This window comes from Prionailurus bengalensis, chromosome A1, assembly GCF_016509475.1.
Source record: "Prionailurus bengalensis isolate Pbe53 chromosome A1, Fcat_Pben_1.1_paternal_pri, whole genome shotgun sequence".
In the NCBI taxonomy this organism is placed as follows: Eukaryota; Metazoa; Chordata; class Mammalia; order Carnivora; family Felidae; genus Prionailurus; species Prionailurus bengalensis.
The window spans coordinates 207,602,765-207,617,608 of record NC_057343.1 but is presented as its reverse complement, the minus strand read 5'-3'; the positions used below and the strand labels follow the sequence as shown (position 1 = coordinate 207,617,608).

Here is a 14,844-nt window from a genome sequence, read left to right as displayed (position 1 = left end):
AGAACGAAAAATGTCTCCAGTTTTATACTAATTACATGGTAAATGATGTTAGACATACTGTTAAAAAATATTAAAATCTCTCTCCCTCTCTCTGCCCCTTCCTTGCTTGCTCGCTGTCTCAAAATAAACGTAAAAAATATATATATAATTAGCTTCACTTTTTTTACATTAAAAAAAAGTTTATTTATGTATTCTGAGAGAGAGAGAGAGTGTGGGTGGGGGAGAGACAGAGAAAGAATTCGAAGCAGGCTCCATTGCTGAGCATGGACGCAGGGCTTGAATCCAAGAACTGTGAGATCATGACCTGAGCCTAAATCAAGGGTCAGGTGCTTAACCAATTGAGCCACCAGGCACCTCTTTTTACATTTTTTTAAAGTAATCTCACACCCAACATAAGGCTCAAACTCATGATTATGAGATCAGGAGTCACATGCTCTATCGACTGAGCCAGGCAGGCACCCTGTTTTCTTACATTTTTAAATGTGGCTGCTAGAAAATTTAAAACTACATACGTGGTTTGCATTTGTGGCTCACATTATATTTCTAAATTAGACAATGACTGTCTAGCATATTTTACAGACATTTATATTGGCCAAGTCAGCACAAATTTTACTTAGATTAAATCTGACAAAGAACTCTAAGCTGTATTAAAATGATTCTTGGGGTGGGGAGGCACCTGGGTGGCTCAGTCGGTTAAGTGCCCAACTCTTGAATTTGCCTCAGGTCATGATCCCAGGGTCATGGGATCGAGCCTGGCATCGGGGTCCACTGTGGAGCCTGTATCTTAAGATTCTCTCTCTCTCTCTCTCTCTCTCTCTCTCTCCCCCTCTGCCCCTACCCCCACTCCACCACTTGTGCGCATTAAAATAAAAAAAATAAATAAAATTATTCTTGGGGTGCCTGGCTGGCTCAGTTGGCAGAGTATGTGACTCTTGATCTCGGGGTTGTGAAGTTTGAGCCCCATATTGGGTGTGGAGATTACTTAAAATCTTTAAAAATAAAATGATTCTTGGTAAACTTGGGAAAGAGGCCTACGATTTTTCCAGAGCCAGGCTACTGCAATGGCCACAGGTGCCTAAATGACCAGAAGCTTCCCTCAGAGCCCCTTCAGGCAGTTTCACAGCAGAAGGCTATTGGGCAGCACACCTCCCCGTAAATGGCTTCTCCATCAACATCCCACTGGGCTTCCCAGCCAAGTCCCAGCAACAAGACACTCCAATACCCAATGAGCTATGCTCTACTTTCTCTGACATCTGAATCTCAATTCCAGGGGTGAGGCCTTTTCCTTTGGTGCCTTATCTCTGCTTCTAGGGGTAGTGCCTGCTCCTTTATTTCTGCTCTTCCTATATTCTGTAGAGTTCTCTTTCATTTTTGTATTCAACTCTTCATTACCTCCATCCCTTATATTATAGGATTCCTGTTCAGATTATTGTGTGGTTTCTGTCTCATTGAACCCTGATATACCAACTATTTTTGCTGGATGTTTGTATTTTACACTCTACATGTTATCTCTGGCATTTATGTGGTAAACTACCATGTTTTGATACAGTAAGTGGCTTCCTTATTTTGCAAATACTAAATGCCTGTCTGTGCTTGCATCTACACAGATTTTAGCATAGTCTAAACTCAAGACATTGAAAAAACCCAGAAGGGAGAATGTCCGTGATGCTGTCTTTAAATCTACCTATAATTGGTCTATTTAGACTTTAAAAGTTCTCTTTAATGAATATGAAATTTATTCAAAAATTTTAAACCATTCAAAATTTAACTGTTGAGGATTTTACTCTATAATATATTCTGTCACAGGACTTTTTAAGAGGGAGTAGATCAGAAAAGAGCAGATTTGCTCTGATCAAGATTACTGGAAAATGGTTTCTTCTTACCTTTTAAACAAGTTAACCCAATGCTAAAATTATGTATGTGCATGGTATCTTGGATCTATACTTTATCACATATGATTAGCACAGTGGTTCCACCTCCAGGCCATGGATGAGTAAGGGTTCTACTAATGAAGCTAAATTTGCTAAAAGCTCACATTGTGCAATGTCTTCATTAAAGGAATGCATTCCAACAACACTCACTGCTGTCAAATTTTTATTAACAAAGAAAATATGTGCCTTTAAAAGTAATCTATGCCCTTTACTCCTCTCCATAATAAAGGAGTCCTTTCACACCGTCTCAAGTTTCCTGAAACTGTAAAAGCACCGCGCAATGCTGTGCTACCTCACAGGGGATGTTCCCAGAGGTGTCTCTCCCAGGAGCCGTCCCTAATTGGACAGTACTTCTCTCTGAGGCTTTCCGCTTCCTGTGTCCTCGCCTGGGGAACTCTTCTCTGAGGGCTGCTCCTCTGGGACACAGGAGGCATCAACAGTTTCTGCCCTGACTATGCCTTACCCATTCTGAGGTGGCTGGATCATATGCCACCCCTCCATTCCTCCCATTTACCCAAGATAATGATGTTCCTGAAATAATACCATTTGCCGCCTGGCACAGTATCATTTGCTTCCTCTTCAGCCACCTCTACTAACTCTATCCTAACTTGGGGAAGCTGGACTTTTCTCTGATACCATTTTACCAGTTGTTGTTTTTTTCAAGACCTTTCCTCTCCAGGACTTACTTTCTCTATAGAACACGTGGGAGTTCAAATCATTTTAAACATTTTTAAGGGCAAACCAAATACTTTTTTACATTGCCAGATGTTTATGGTGCAGAGCTATATAAATGTAACACTTTACCAGAATAGGACTTTTCTTGCTTTAGGAAACTACCAAAATTAGACACACATTCTCACCACCTCCCCCAAGAAAATATATCCAAAAACCTGGTCACAGCTTTTAGAATCCTTGGATCGATGATATAAAAGGGTTACAAGGGAGAGACTGGCAAAGAAAAACCTTTGAAGAGTTTTAAGTATTTAATCCAACCTTGGAAACAAGGGTTGCTATACCTTCTAGTCCTAAATATGGTGAAGGGAATTTCAAAGGGACCACTCAGAGCTTTGAAATGTGTTTCCTGCAACTGTTTTGGTGGCGTGCCAGGAGAGGCCTGCTGCCGTATCTCCCTGCACTTCAGAATTTGGTCAGGTCAGGGGTGTGGGAATGTTTCCTGTGGACCAAATGAGGGCCACTCAGGAAAGAGACAGCATGGAATAGTTTTGGATCCTGCCAATACATCCCTGAGAGGTAGAGAAAATCCTAGGAGAAAGAAGCTGGATACTATGGGCTAGGAAGAAGTCACAAAAGACTATTCTGAATGGAGATGAGAACTACAGGAGAGGGAAATCAGTAGGAAATCTCCAAGGTAATCCAAGAGCCCAAAGAGTAAAAGTCAGCTTAATCCTCTGCTGGGTCCAGGGAGGAATAAAATTGCTGTTTACAAGTCCCAGAGTTATACAGAAAGCTGAAACCAGAGCAACCATTCCCCCTTTTCCACTGCTGGCATCCAGCCCAAAGGAAGTCAGGCTGGAAGAACTGAGTTAAGGTTAAGTCATCTTTGAGTTTTGGCTTATTACAAAGGACTGGACATTTTACTTATTGAAGTAAAACTGTTTTTACAACTAATCATGGCTGGAAGATATTTTTTATTATCTGTGAGTGCTCTAAAAATACATGGGTCAGACCAAGTCTTCATCCTGGGGCACTGGAGCATATTCCCACTGTATAAAGAAAGGACACAAAAAGTTAGGTTTTTATCTCAATCCACTTACCATGCTTATTCTACAAACCACTTGAATAAGGAACCATTTTTTCAATGGAATTTTCCTTGACAAACATCCCTCTCTTAGTGTACAAGGACACTTTTGCTTCAGATTCCATTCTTGATTCCTAAGTTTACTGATAGTCTCTACCCTGTGCTTTTCTTATGATTCAAACTACTTTTGTTTTGAGGAAAAAAAAAAAACTAAATATAATCCATATGTACTGTGAAAAAGAAAGCTTTCTCTGAAATAAAACAATTCTATAATGCATTACTTTTTAACATTTTTAAAAAGAAGTTTAATTAATTAAGTCGTATCTGCACCCACGATGGGGCTTGAACTCACAACCCAAAAATAGTTATGTGCCCTACCAACTGAGCCAGCCAGGCACCCTGTTACTTTGCTTTTCTTACATGAATATACAGTATTACAAAATTTCAGCTAATTATAGCCTAAGCTAAATTTTGCAACCAATCCAGAACTCAAAAAAGGCAGCGTATAATCTCTGCCTGAATGACTGTTCTGGTCTTTGCGGGGGTGGCTCCTTTTCATTTAGCTTAGCCACCTTTTTAAAAAAAAAAAAAAAAGAGAGAGAGAGAGAGAGAGAAGAGAGCACTAGTCAGGAAGGGGCAGAGAGAGAGGGAGACACAGAATCTGAAGCAGGCTCCAGGCTCTGAGCTGTCAGCACAGAGCCCAAAGCAGGGCTCAAACCCACGAGCCGTGAGATCACGACCTGAGCTGGTCCGATACTTAACCGACTGAGCCACCCAGGCACCCCTCTTAACCACCTTTCTAAGAAGGGTTCTCTACCCCCACCCCCATTCTCTTTCACATCTTTGTCTTCACAGCACTTATCACTACCTGAAATTGCCTACTTGCTAATGGTCAACCTCCAACACACACACACACACACACACACACACACACACACACACACACACACACAAGCCTAGTCCACACGATTGAAATCTGTCAGAGCAGGGTCCTTTTGTCATTTTCTACATATCTCCTGGACCTGGAACTACTTCTGGCACACAGAGGTCACTAAACAGGTATTTGATATATGAGAAGGGGCACTATGTCATCAACAGAAATGAAGAAAACCACAGAATTTCCAGTATCTTTCCAAAAGCGTCTTTTTAAAACTAAACTCTCCATTCCTCATTGCCCATCTTTGCTGAATCCTTAGAAAACTGGCTTTATTCTCAATACTCTACTGAAATAAACTTTATGGAAAGTAAACACTAACCCAAATTTTGCCAAATCTGGAAATCTTTATTTTTAAAGTCTTCATTCTCAAAAACAAACACCCCCCCCCCACCACCACCACTTCATTCTACTTGACCTCAGCCAGGTGATTGAATGCCCTGTCAAATAAAATAATCCCCTTTCTTTCTGACTCAACCCTGTCCTAGTTCATGGGTTCATTATTCTGCAAACACTGGAGTTGATTGTCAAATTCAACCACGTTTTTGTTCCCACTGCACCTCTAACATGGAAGGCGCATAGTAGGAACATTACTACACAGATTGTATGGTGAACAAATGAATGAACTACTCTCTCTAGTATATGGACATTTCCCCACATCTTTCTTTGAGCCTCTCTAAACCGTCTTTTTTTTTTTTTTTTGAGTTTGTATCTTTTCAGTTTCAACCATTACTGTCTGAACGAGGGCTACTGAAGTTCCTCAGTCAAGAAATTGCATCCATCATTTCTAAATGGCCACTAGGTCTCACCATCACCTCCCATCTCTGTGGAAATTATCTTCACCATTCTAACCTTTAAAATAGGCCCCACCTCCCCCTTTTTTTTAGTTTATTTTGAGACAGTGAGTGGGGAGAGGCAGAGAGGGAGAAGTCCCAAGCAGGCTCTGCACAGCCCCCATGAGGGGCTCAAACCCACAAACAGCAAGATCATGACCTGAGCTGAAATTACGAGTGGGAATCCCCACTGACTGAGCTGCCTAGGCGGCCTAAAATATGTTCCCTTTCACAACCTCTAAGTTCACTACTTCTACTATAGAGCTCCAGTCTAGCCACCTTTTTAAAAAATTTTTTTATTTATTATTGAGAGACAGAGTATGAGCATGGGAGGGGCAGAGAGGGAGACACAGAATCTGAAGCAGGCTCCAGGTTCTGAGCTGTCAGCACAGTGCCCGTTGCGGGGCTTGAACTCACAAAACTGTGAGATCATGACCTGAGCTGAAGTCGGATGCTTACCCAACTGAGCCACCCAGGCGCCCCTCCAGCCTAGCCTTCTAACTAGAACTGCCACCAGGTTTATTCAATTCCTTCTGAACACTTCTTCATGGTGTCCCACAGGCATTGCAACAAAACCCGAGTTTAGTGTTTCCCCCTCTTGCCTCCATTCTACTCTACTTCCTCAGTGAAATGAACAAATCACCTCTTTGCCATGGCCAGAAAACTGTCATCAAAGATTCCTATCTCCCTGGTAATATTTTTGCATATATGATCTCATGGAATGTTCACACAGCCTGTTACAGAAGGAAATGGGAGGGGGGCTGGAAGCTCCCTTTGATTTAGATATTCTCGTTAGAGACCTCCCTAATACAGCCAGTCCTGCCACTACCTTAGCCCACTCCTCATTTTCACACCATTTCAGAACCTGCTTCCTGATTTTCCAGCTTCAAGACTCATGACATCCACATCACCACCTTCCACATTTATCTTGATAATGAAAACTAACCTTAGTGCCACTGGGGGGTCCAAAACCTTCAATGACTTCTCATTACATTAGCACTTTAATTACTACTTGAAACTTTTCTTCATCTGCTCACAGCTTACTTACACCTCTAGATTCTTCCCTCTCTTGACAAACCACACGATCTGTGATTAAAGGACCAAGTAAATAATACATGACACAAGGCACTCAGTATTTCTGGTTCTCATTTCAGCCACACGTTGGTGATACTCATCTGGTCCTGAGTAGCCTCTGCCCAAGAAACACAAATTCCTCAGCAGTTCAGTAAGGTGATTAGGTGGCTCAGGTGTCCCTTTTACTGTCTCAATAGAATTAAGTGGGGCATCTTTTGTCAGACTGGGACCTACTGCCCAAACCTCAACCAATCCTCAGGATATTATCCAATTCATCAGACATGAACTTCTGCAAACTGACTCAACTGAATACACCTGTTTGCACTCTTCAGAATGTGCCAACCCAGCCCCATCTCTTTCCCATTGCTTCTCCCTGGGCTTTAAAATCACTTCTAATTCATCAGAGCGGTTTCATCTGGTCCATGTGCCTTCCATGGTCTGTGGGGAGAATTACCACGGAGCCAGAGTAGTTTTCAAAACTTACTCTGTGCTAAGGGTCACACGCATTGGCAAATGAAGTAAGCTCACCTTATACTCCAACACACAGGCCTTTGTTAATGCATCCCTGCCCACCAGTCCCCACACCCCCTTCCCCTTTGCACCAATGCTTTTCCTGACCTAGTATTCAGTTAATTCCACAGGTCTTCAGGTCAGTGCTCATTTGCCTCAAAGCCTAGTTATTCTATACTGGCCATTACCTATCTTAATGGGTCCCTCCATCATTCAGGAACCAACTAGCAGTAACACTGGAAGATTTCAGAAAGACTTTGCAATCAAGTCAGATTATTTCAGTTCAGTTCTCTCAAGCCAAAGTATAGCTAAGCCTTGAACGATGGAGGGTTAGCATGCAAACGTACCATGCAGTCAAAAATCCACGTGTAAATTCAATTCCCCCCAAACTTAACAATGGACTGGAAACTTTACTAGTTAACAGTCAACATGCATGTTATATATGTATCATACACCATATTCTTAGTCAAGCTAGATATAATGTGAAGAAATCATCAGGAAGATGTCTGTAGTGCTATACTGCATTTATTGAGACAGTTCAAACCTGGTTGTTCAAGGACCACCTGTATGTTTTAGATCAAAAGCAATTTCATAAACTTGAACCTAATTATTCAGGTGTCTACTGTAAAAGCACCTTTGCTTAACTATTTGACTGTGCTCACAAACACATGAAAGTTACCATTAGCCTTCTAGTTTACCAGTGAGCAGAGGCACTGAGGTTAGGAAAATCACACTAACAAATGGCAGCCAAGCTCCAGGAACCATACTCTTAATAGATCCCTAAAGTACAGAACTCTTGTCATTTCAGATCTTGTGTCAGGAAGCCCAATATCGGTTTCTATCAGCAGGGGCTCCTGTACAACTGACTGTAAGCTGTGATCTGAAGTATGAGTTAGGAGCTAAAGAGAAAATCAGGAGGGCAAGACTTAGCTAGTATCCTGGCAAAGCATTATAGGGTGCAGTAAAGTAAGGTTAGCGAGGCACTGAAGATCATGAACATCCTCCACAGGTCAAGTTGCAATCAATGAAAGCTGTAAGTTAGACAGTACTTGACCACTCTATTTTATGGTGACTGTTCGAACACTCGTGCTCCACTTAATCTTCTCTGCTGTCACTCCAACTAAGTTGGCCTTGTCACATTTCAAATAACGGACAATAAACCACCAGAGCTGGGAAAGCATGGTAAAAAATTTCAGAGCACTTTAACACAGAAAGATCAATGATCATTTGAGGGTTACAAAAATTCTACTGGGGACCTTATTTATCATTGCCTTTTGTCCACAAATCCACATTTACATATTTCGTTTTCCTTTACTTTCTATTCAATCCACTGCGTTTGTGTATGGCCCTACAGACTTTCTCTTAACCCACCCCACTCAAGTGTTTTGGACTCCCACCTAGCAAGTAGCTTCAGGTATTCACTTAGCTGGCCACCTTAAATAACACATAAGCCTGTATACTAGACACCAACCAAGCGTTTTGGAGACTCGATGAGCTAACATCACCTTTCCAAAACTCATTCAACACCCGTCCTTCATGTTCTCACTGGTACTCCAAATCCTATCACATAGGATTAATGACCACTCTCCAATCATTAGACTATAGCAGATAAAGGCTACTAAAAGCAGTTATGCTTTCTCATTTACTCTAACATTTTAAATATCCATGTATGTCACATGAACTCTGCTGTGCTAACTCATACTTTCTTTCCATTATCTTCCAGTGTTGTCTGCTTGAAGACAACCCAGGTCAAAACTAGTGCCCCAGAACAGTAACTTAACAAGTAACTCTAATATTAAGTTGTCCTATCCCCAATCCTACAGTAATTCACTGATACAAGGCAATTAAAAATACCTTAGCACACCACATATTTTTTAAAACCAGAACATTTATTGTGTGACTAATCGTTGAAATCCTTAAGATGAACTGGATGCTGCAACAGCTGCCCTCTTGGGTTTAGGCGTTGTTCCTTCACGGAATCCATGCCTGCGTAATGTTAAAAACAAAACCATTACTTCAGCAACTCCAATATTTACATTTCAACTTTTACTAATACAGATTTAAATGAGCTTATCTCAGTTGAATGCTGAAATCAGTATCAAATTCATATGTTCAGACATTTATTTTTACAACATCATGGATAAGCTGCAACATTTTATTTATTACTTCTGCATCAAATCACCCATTTTAAGCATATACTTAACTGCAATTGGAAAAAAGGTCAACAATTTATTTGGTTGTACTGATCACTGGGCCAGTACTTCTTTCCAGATTAAGAGCCCTAAGGTTATTTGTGAAAACGTGTCCCTAGGCTATTGGGCAGTATCCTTTAACCAAGGCAAAAAAGGAGCAGGTTTAATGGTGGATATTTTCTAAACTGCTTAACTATGCTTTACATTTTTAACTTTTAATATGCATACACACTAAGGCAATTAAAAATACCTTAGCACACCACGTATTTTTTAAAACCAGAACATTTATTGTGTGACTAATGGTTGAAATCCTTAAGATGAACTGGATGCTGCAACAGCTGTAGTTACCCCCCTTTTAAAGACTTCTGATCAGTTCATGCTCTTAAACTGACATTAAACTAGCAGACCACTCAATACTAAGCCCCCACTACTGTATAATGCTTTTAAGGGCAAAGAAAGGTCATCTCAGCACATGAACACAAACACATGTAAGCGTGTGGTGTTTACAAAGCCTCAAAATTCCTTGTTATTTTTAAAAATTAGAAAATCTGGAATTGAGGGGGCAAAGGCCAGGGATTCCCCAACAAAGAATGATCTTAGTTGAGACCTAAGACACCTTAAAAGATGCCGTTAAAATGCAGTTTCTCTGAAAGTCCAGGTTGGAGCTGAAATTCTGCATTCTAACTCTAAAGCCTGGCTTTGACAAGACAGAAAGGTATCTTTCATTCTATACTAATGCAATAACTATGACAGTTTTCTATAGCAGATTTGCTCAAAGCCACAGAAGTGAAGGCCTGACCCCAGGCCTCATTCACCACTACTGTCCTGACAAATTTTGGTGAGAAAGATGTAGATTATCCCTGGTATTATTACATTTGAGGGAGTCTAGCTCAAATCACTCTACACGTTTATAGCTTATACTATTGCTCACTGAAAGATTAACAAAATGCAGATTAACTGATCTGAAGTTTACAGTGGCAGCAAAAAAACAAACAAAACAAAACCTTCCAATGAGTCATTCCCACCAACCAGGGTAGTATCCCTAGTTTACAGTAGATAAAGAGGTTCTTGTTTAAGCTCACAGAACCAATTACGATAGAAACACAAAAACCGTACCTGAATCTGCGGTATACAATTTTTAGGTGCCTCATTCGACCGGTCCCAGTGGTATTTCTTCTTTTAGCCTTGGCACTCCAGTTATCTAAAACATAAATTCAGGTCAGGTTCTAACTGGTTTTTCCTACACACGTTGTACGCACTGTCGGTCAATATACTTTAAAAAGTGCCTTGTTTTTTAAATCCACTTCGTCCACATACAGATGCACTTTTATGTTAAGTACCAAGTACTGCCCAAAGCCATGCCCACTTAGGTACAACTCAAACAGACTATTAACATCCCTTCCAACAGCTAATACAGTTGTGTTGAAACATCAATCAACTTACACTTTCTCTTTCGCTTGGCAGGATAGCCACATTTGCCACAGGTCGACTTCTGAAGGTGGTAGGCCTTCGAGCCACAGCGGCGGCACAACGTGTGCGTCTTATTGCGACGCTTTCCAAACGATGACGTCCCCTTCGTCTGCAAAGGGGATGAACGATTCGGAGATCTAATAATTTCTATATGAATTCCGATGTTTTCAGGATAAGAAAATTAACTCTTTAAGATTTTTAAAGACAATCTACGGCTGAAACTGCAGCGGAAGCTTCTAACTTTTTAAATGTTAAATTAACTACCAGCATTTCACGTTACCTAAAGCATTCTACAAGGGTTGCTGTATTTTGAAATCAGCTACGTTTTTTTTTTTTTAAAGAAAAAACAAGTCGCAAGACGAAATAAGGTGGTGGTTTTCCTACGTATTCCGACCCCCAAAATCTAAGAGCTCCTGCCAGGTCTCCCCTTCAATGAATTCCTTTGCTTACAGAGCCAAACACTCCCAAAACATGCTGCTTTTTCCAGTTCTCATCCGAGGACAGGGCTGTGGGAGTTCCCCCAAAATCAAAGGGAGCAAGGGACCGAGAGTGGCGCCTGCTCCACGGATGCAGACTGAGTACCCCAGTTACAGTTAGGAGCCATTCTACTGGCCCCGTTGCTGCCCACCCGCTCCCCTTATCAGGAGCCTTGCCGGCCCCCTAAGGATGGCAAGGAGGACAACGCAGAGGATGAGGATGGAAGGCGATTCCATCAACCCTTGGAAGAAACTCACCATCTTGTTTCCGCAACCGAGACCAAAGAGGCCGGAAAAGAAGGCACTTCCGCTATATGGTGGCTCAGAAGCTTCCGCCCAGGAAAGTACTTCCGGCGGGACCGGTGCACCGTTCTCAAACGCCCGTAGCGCAGTGTGGGTGGGTCTAGAGGAGGATCCAGAGCCAGGCGGGGCCAATAAGGGTTTCAGGGCCGGGTGGCGGGAGGGCTCACAGCTTCCTGGTGTCCGAATGGGCGTGACTTCGCTGGACCCGCCTTGGCCGAGAGCAACGTTCACGCCAGACTTGCGTTCTTTGTGCGCCTGCTCCTGCTCTTCCACCTTCTCGGGTTCTCAGAGTTGTGGCCACACCGCAGATTTCAGTGGGGAACCTAGGGATGCCCGTGCTGACCCTGCGCTACCGGCGTGAGGTGTTGGGTTCGGGATAGGACTGGAATCCCCAGCTGGGAGAAACTAGCGCTTCTGGCTAGACGCTCTTGGCTGAGCCGGTTCTTCCCTAGAGGTCGTCAGCGGTATGGAGAACACGGACCGGCCTCGGAAGAGCTGGGTTCCGAATCTAAAAACAAAGGCGAATCATGTTTTTTTCTAGCTGTAGTAATTTAGTGGCAAGTATTTTGATCTAAAATTATATTGTGTCAAGGGAACCTGTAGATGTAGTTTCCTGCACCCTGATGTGAGGAAATCTGATTTGGCCCCTTTAGGTAGGGCCTGGCAGTCTGTACTTAAGCACTTTTATTATTTAAAAAACATTTTTTAAGAGAGCACGTGAGGGTGGGGGAGAGGGGCAGAGGCAGGGAGAGAGAGAATCCCCAGCAGGCTCAGCTCAGGGCCCAACCTGGAGCGTGGTCCTACTGCTCTGGGATCATGACCTTAACCGAAATCAGGATTTTGTTGCTCAACAGACAGAGCCATTCAGGCACCACTAATTTGTTTCGTTTTAAGCCTCTTAAGTTTGTAGGAACTTATTAGAACCGTAGTAAGAAACAGCACCTAATGCAGAAAGTTCCTGGAATTGCAGTTTAGTCTGGGCACTTAAATGTTGGCCTCCTCTTTATCCCTTGGCTGCTGACCCCTCATCCCCGATCTGCCACTATCTCGAGGACAGAGACTGCCCTGTGAACATTTTTATTCCCAGCCCCTAGAAGAGAGTCTAGTACTTCTACAGCGACTGTTAACCTGTTCAAATTAAATGTCTGATTTCTAGAGTTCATTTTGTTCTGCTAGCAGTTATTCCATTACCTTTGCTAATATCTCACAAGTGACAGCCACTGAGGTGGCTCTAATGCCGTGGAGACCTACGTAAGCAAACAAATCTAAGCCCGTAAATGCCTCCACGTTGGGAAAGCAAAACATTAAGGAGAGGGTGCCTGGCAGTCAGAGCACGCGACTCTTGGTCTCAGGGTCTTGAGTGGGGCGTAGAGAGGACTTAAAAAAACAACGAACCAAACAAAAAACAAACACAAAACCACTAAGGACAACCAGTTAAAACTAACTAGGCTTAAAGTTACACCCAATCAAGTCCTTGCCTTTCTTTGCTTCTGCACTTTCTGTTTTCCCAGGCTCTTGAAGTCTGAGACTCCTAACCACTTCTGGTTTGACACTGCCCTATTAGAATTCACTTTTGCTCAAACAAACTCTTCAAAATTTAAATATGCCTCAGTTTATCTTTTAACAGCCCCTTATGATTACATTGGCCCCACCAGATAACTTCCTTAGCTCAAGATCAGCTGATTAGCAACCTTAATTACATCTGCAACCTTAATTGTCCTTTGCCATGTAACCTAACATATTTATAGGTTGTGTTAATAAGGACATAGACACTGGGGTGGGGGGGGGGGGGATGGCACTCTGCCTAGCACAGGTGTCCAAATAAATGAGATTAGAAAAGGTAGGGCATGGGGCGCCTGGGTGGCGCAGTCGGTTAAGCGTCCGACTTCAGCCAGGTCACGATCTCACGGTCCGTGAGTTCGAGCCCCGCATCAGGCTCTGGGCTGATGGCTCAGAGCCTGGAGCCTGTTTCCGATTCTGTGTCTCCGTCTCTCTCTGCCCCTCCCCCGTTCATGCTCTGTCTCTCTCTGTCCCAAAAATAAAATAAAAAATGTTGAAAAAAAAAATTTAAAAAAAAAAGAAAAGGTAGGGCAGGTGGCAACCACTGAGGAACCAAAGCAGTATGACTGGCACTGTGTGAGATTCTTTTTTTACTCTCCCAGTTGTAGACAGGGAAAGTGAAATATTTTTGCTCTTTGATGTAAAGTAGTTGTTTTTGGTGTGCTTGATTCCACGCTATTTTGGTCCTAGTCAGGTTAACCCTTAGCTCTGCAAAGCCAATTCAGAACCTCCAGGTTCCTGTCCAAATGCCATGTTTAGGTCAGGAGTAAATGAACTTCTGAAACATGATATATGCTGCTACCTAGGTATTTGCTCTATGACATGTTGCCTTTCAGCAGAGAATGATGGAGACTACGTAAACACTGCATCCATGATTCTGGTACAATCCAAGGCTCTTGACCACCAGAACTTGGCACTAGCCCTCCTTTCCCCCCCCACCTATAGTAAATGAAATTACTGCTGACTTTTCTTTCTATTTTTTAAAAAAAAATGTTTATTTTTGAGAGAGAGAGATTGTGACCAGGGGAGGAGCAGAGAGAAAGGGAGACACAGAATCCCAAGCCCAAGCAGGCTCTGTACTGTCAGCACAGAGCCCAACATGGGGCTCAAAGTCATGAACCGTGAGATCATGACCTGAACCGAAATCAAGAGCTGTCGACGCTCAACTGACTGAGCTACCCAGGTACACATTCAACTTTTAAAAAGAGTGTCTTGCTGCGTATAATCTTTTGGGACTTAAAGTTTTCCCTTAATATATGGTTATCTTCTGGGTCACTGAAGGTCATTCTTTTTGAATGGTGTATACTGTTAATGCAACACTAGAGTTTATTTATCCAGTATCCTGTTGATAGTTATTTAAATTGTTTTGTTTTCAGGTTCTTGTGAACTACATACCTATAAATAAAAACCACCCAGGTAGTTTTTTTAGAAAAATCAAAATGAAGTCTGCTAATAAAAACAAAAACTATGAAATATTAAAATAAACAGGAGTGTTTAAAGTAGAAAGTATGAATCCCCCTGTCATCATATCCTCAGAGTTAACCAGTGTTACCATTGGGCTATCTCTCTCCTGACTGTGTTCTTTTAAATCTATATCTACATATGCATATAATATATGTATGCTATGCACATTTTAATTTTTTAAACAAAAATGGGATCTTAACTTGCTATCTTTCATAATGATATATCATGGGTATTACTAGCTGTCAATATGTATAACTCACTTCATCGTTTTTACTTATTTATGTATTATTTTTTGTTAAGTAAACTCTGTCCCCACTGTGGGGATCAGGATCATGACC

General features: G+C 42.1%; 1 protein-coding gene and 1 non-coding gene across 2 annotated transcripts; both read right to left on the bottom strand.

Moving 5' to 3' along the window:
* Positions 1-8,909: 8,909 nt before the first annotated feature.
* On the bottom strand, positions 8,910-11,651 carry RPL37 (ribosomal protein L37). Its single transcript, XM_043599351.1, has 4 exons — positions 11,438-11,651; positions 10,677-10,812; positions 10,350-10,434; positions 8,910-9,027 (listed from the first exon to the last, which is right to left on the bottom strand). Exons 1-4 carry the CDS (start codon positions 11,438-11,440, stop codon positions 8,958-8,960), a joined length of 294 nt encoding a protein of 97 aa, XP_043455286.1. The 5' UTR covers positions 11,441-11,651; the 3' UTR covers positions 8,910-8,957.
* On the bottom strand, positions 9,109-9,188 carry LOC122496824. Its single transcript, XR_006300957.1, has one exon. It is a non-coding gene; the product is annotated as a small nucleolar RNA SNORD72 (small nucleolar RNA).
* Positions 11,652-14,844: the final 3,193 nt, after the last annotated feature.

What these genes read in the sequence shown, in the direction of transcription:
- RPL37 (XM_043599351.1), bottom strand. An exon ending in TGCCAAGCGAAAGAGAAAGT is followed by an intron (nt 10,435 to 10,676) that starts GTAAGTTGATTG and finishes TTTATGTTTTAG; the next exon opens with ATAACTGGAGTGCCAAGGCT. An exon ending in ATTGTATACCGCAGATTCAG is followed by an intron (nt 9,028 to 10,349) that starts GTACGGTTTTTG and finishes AACATTACGCAG; the next exon opens with GCATGGATTCCGTGAAGGAA.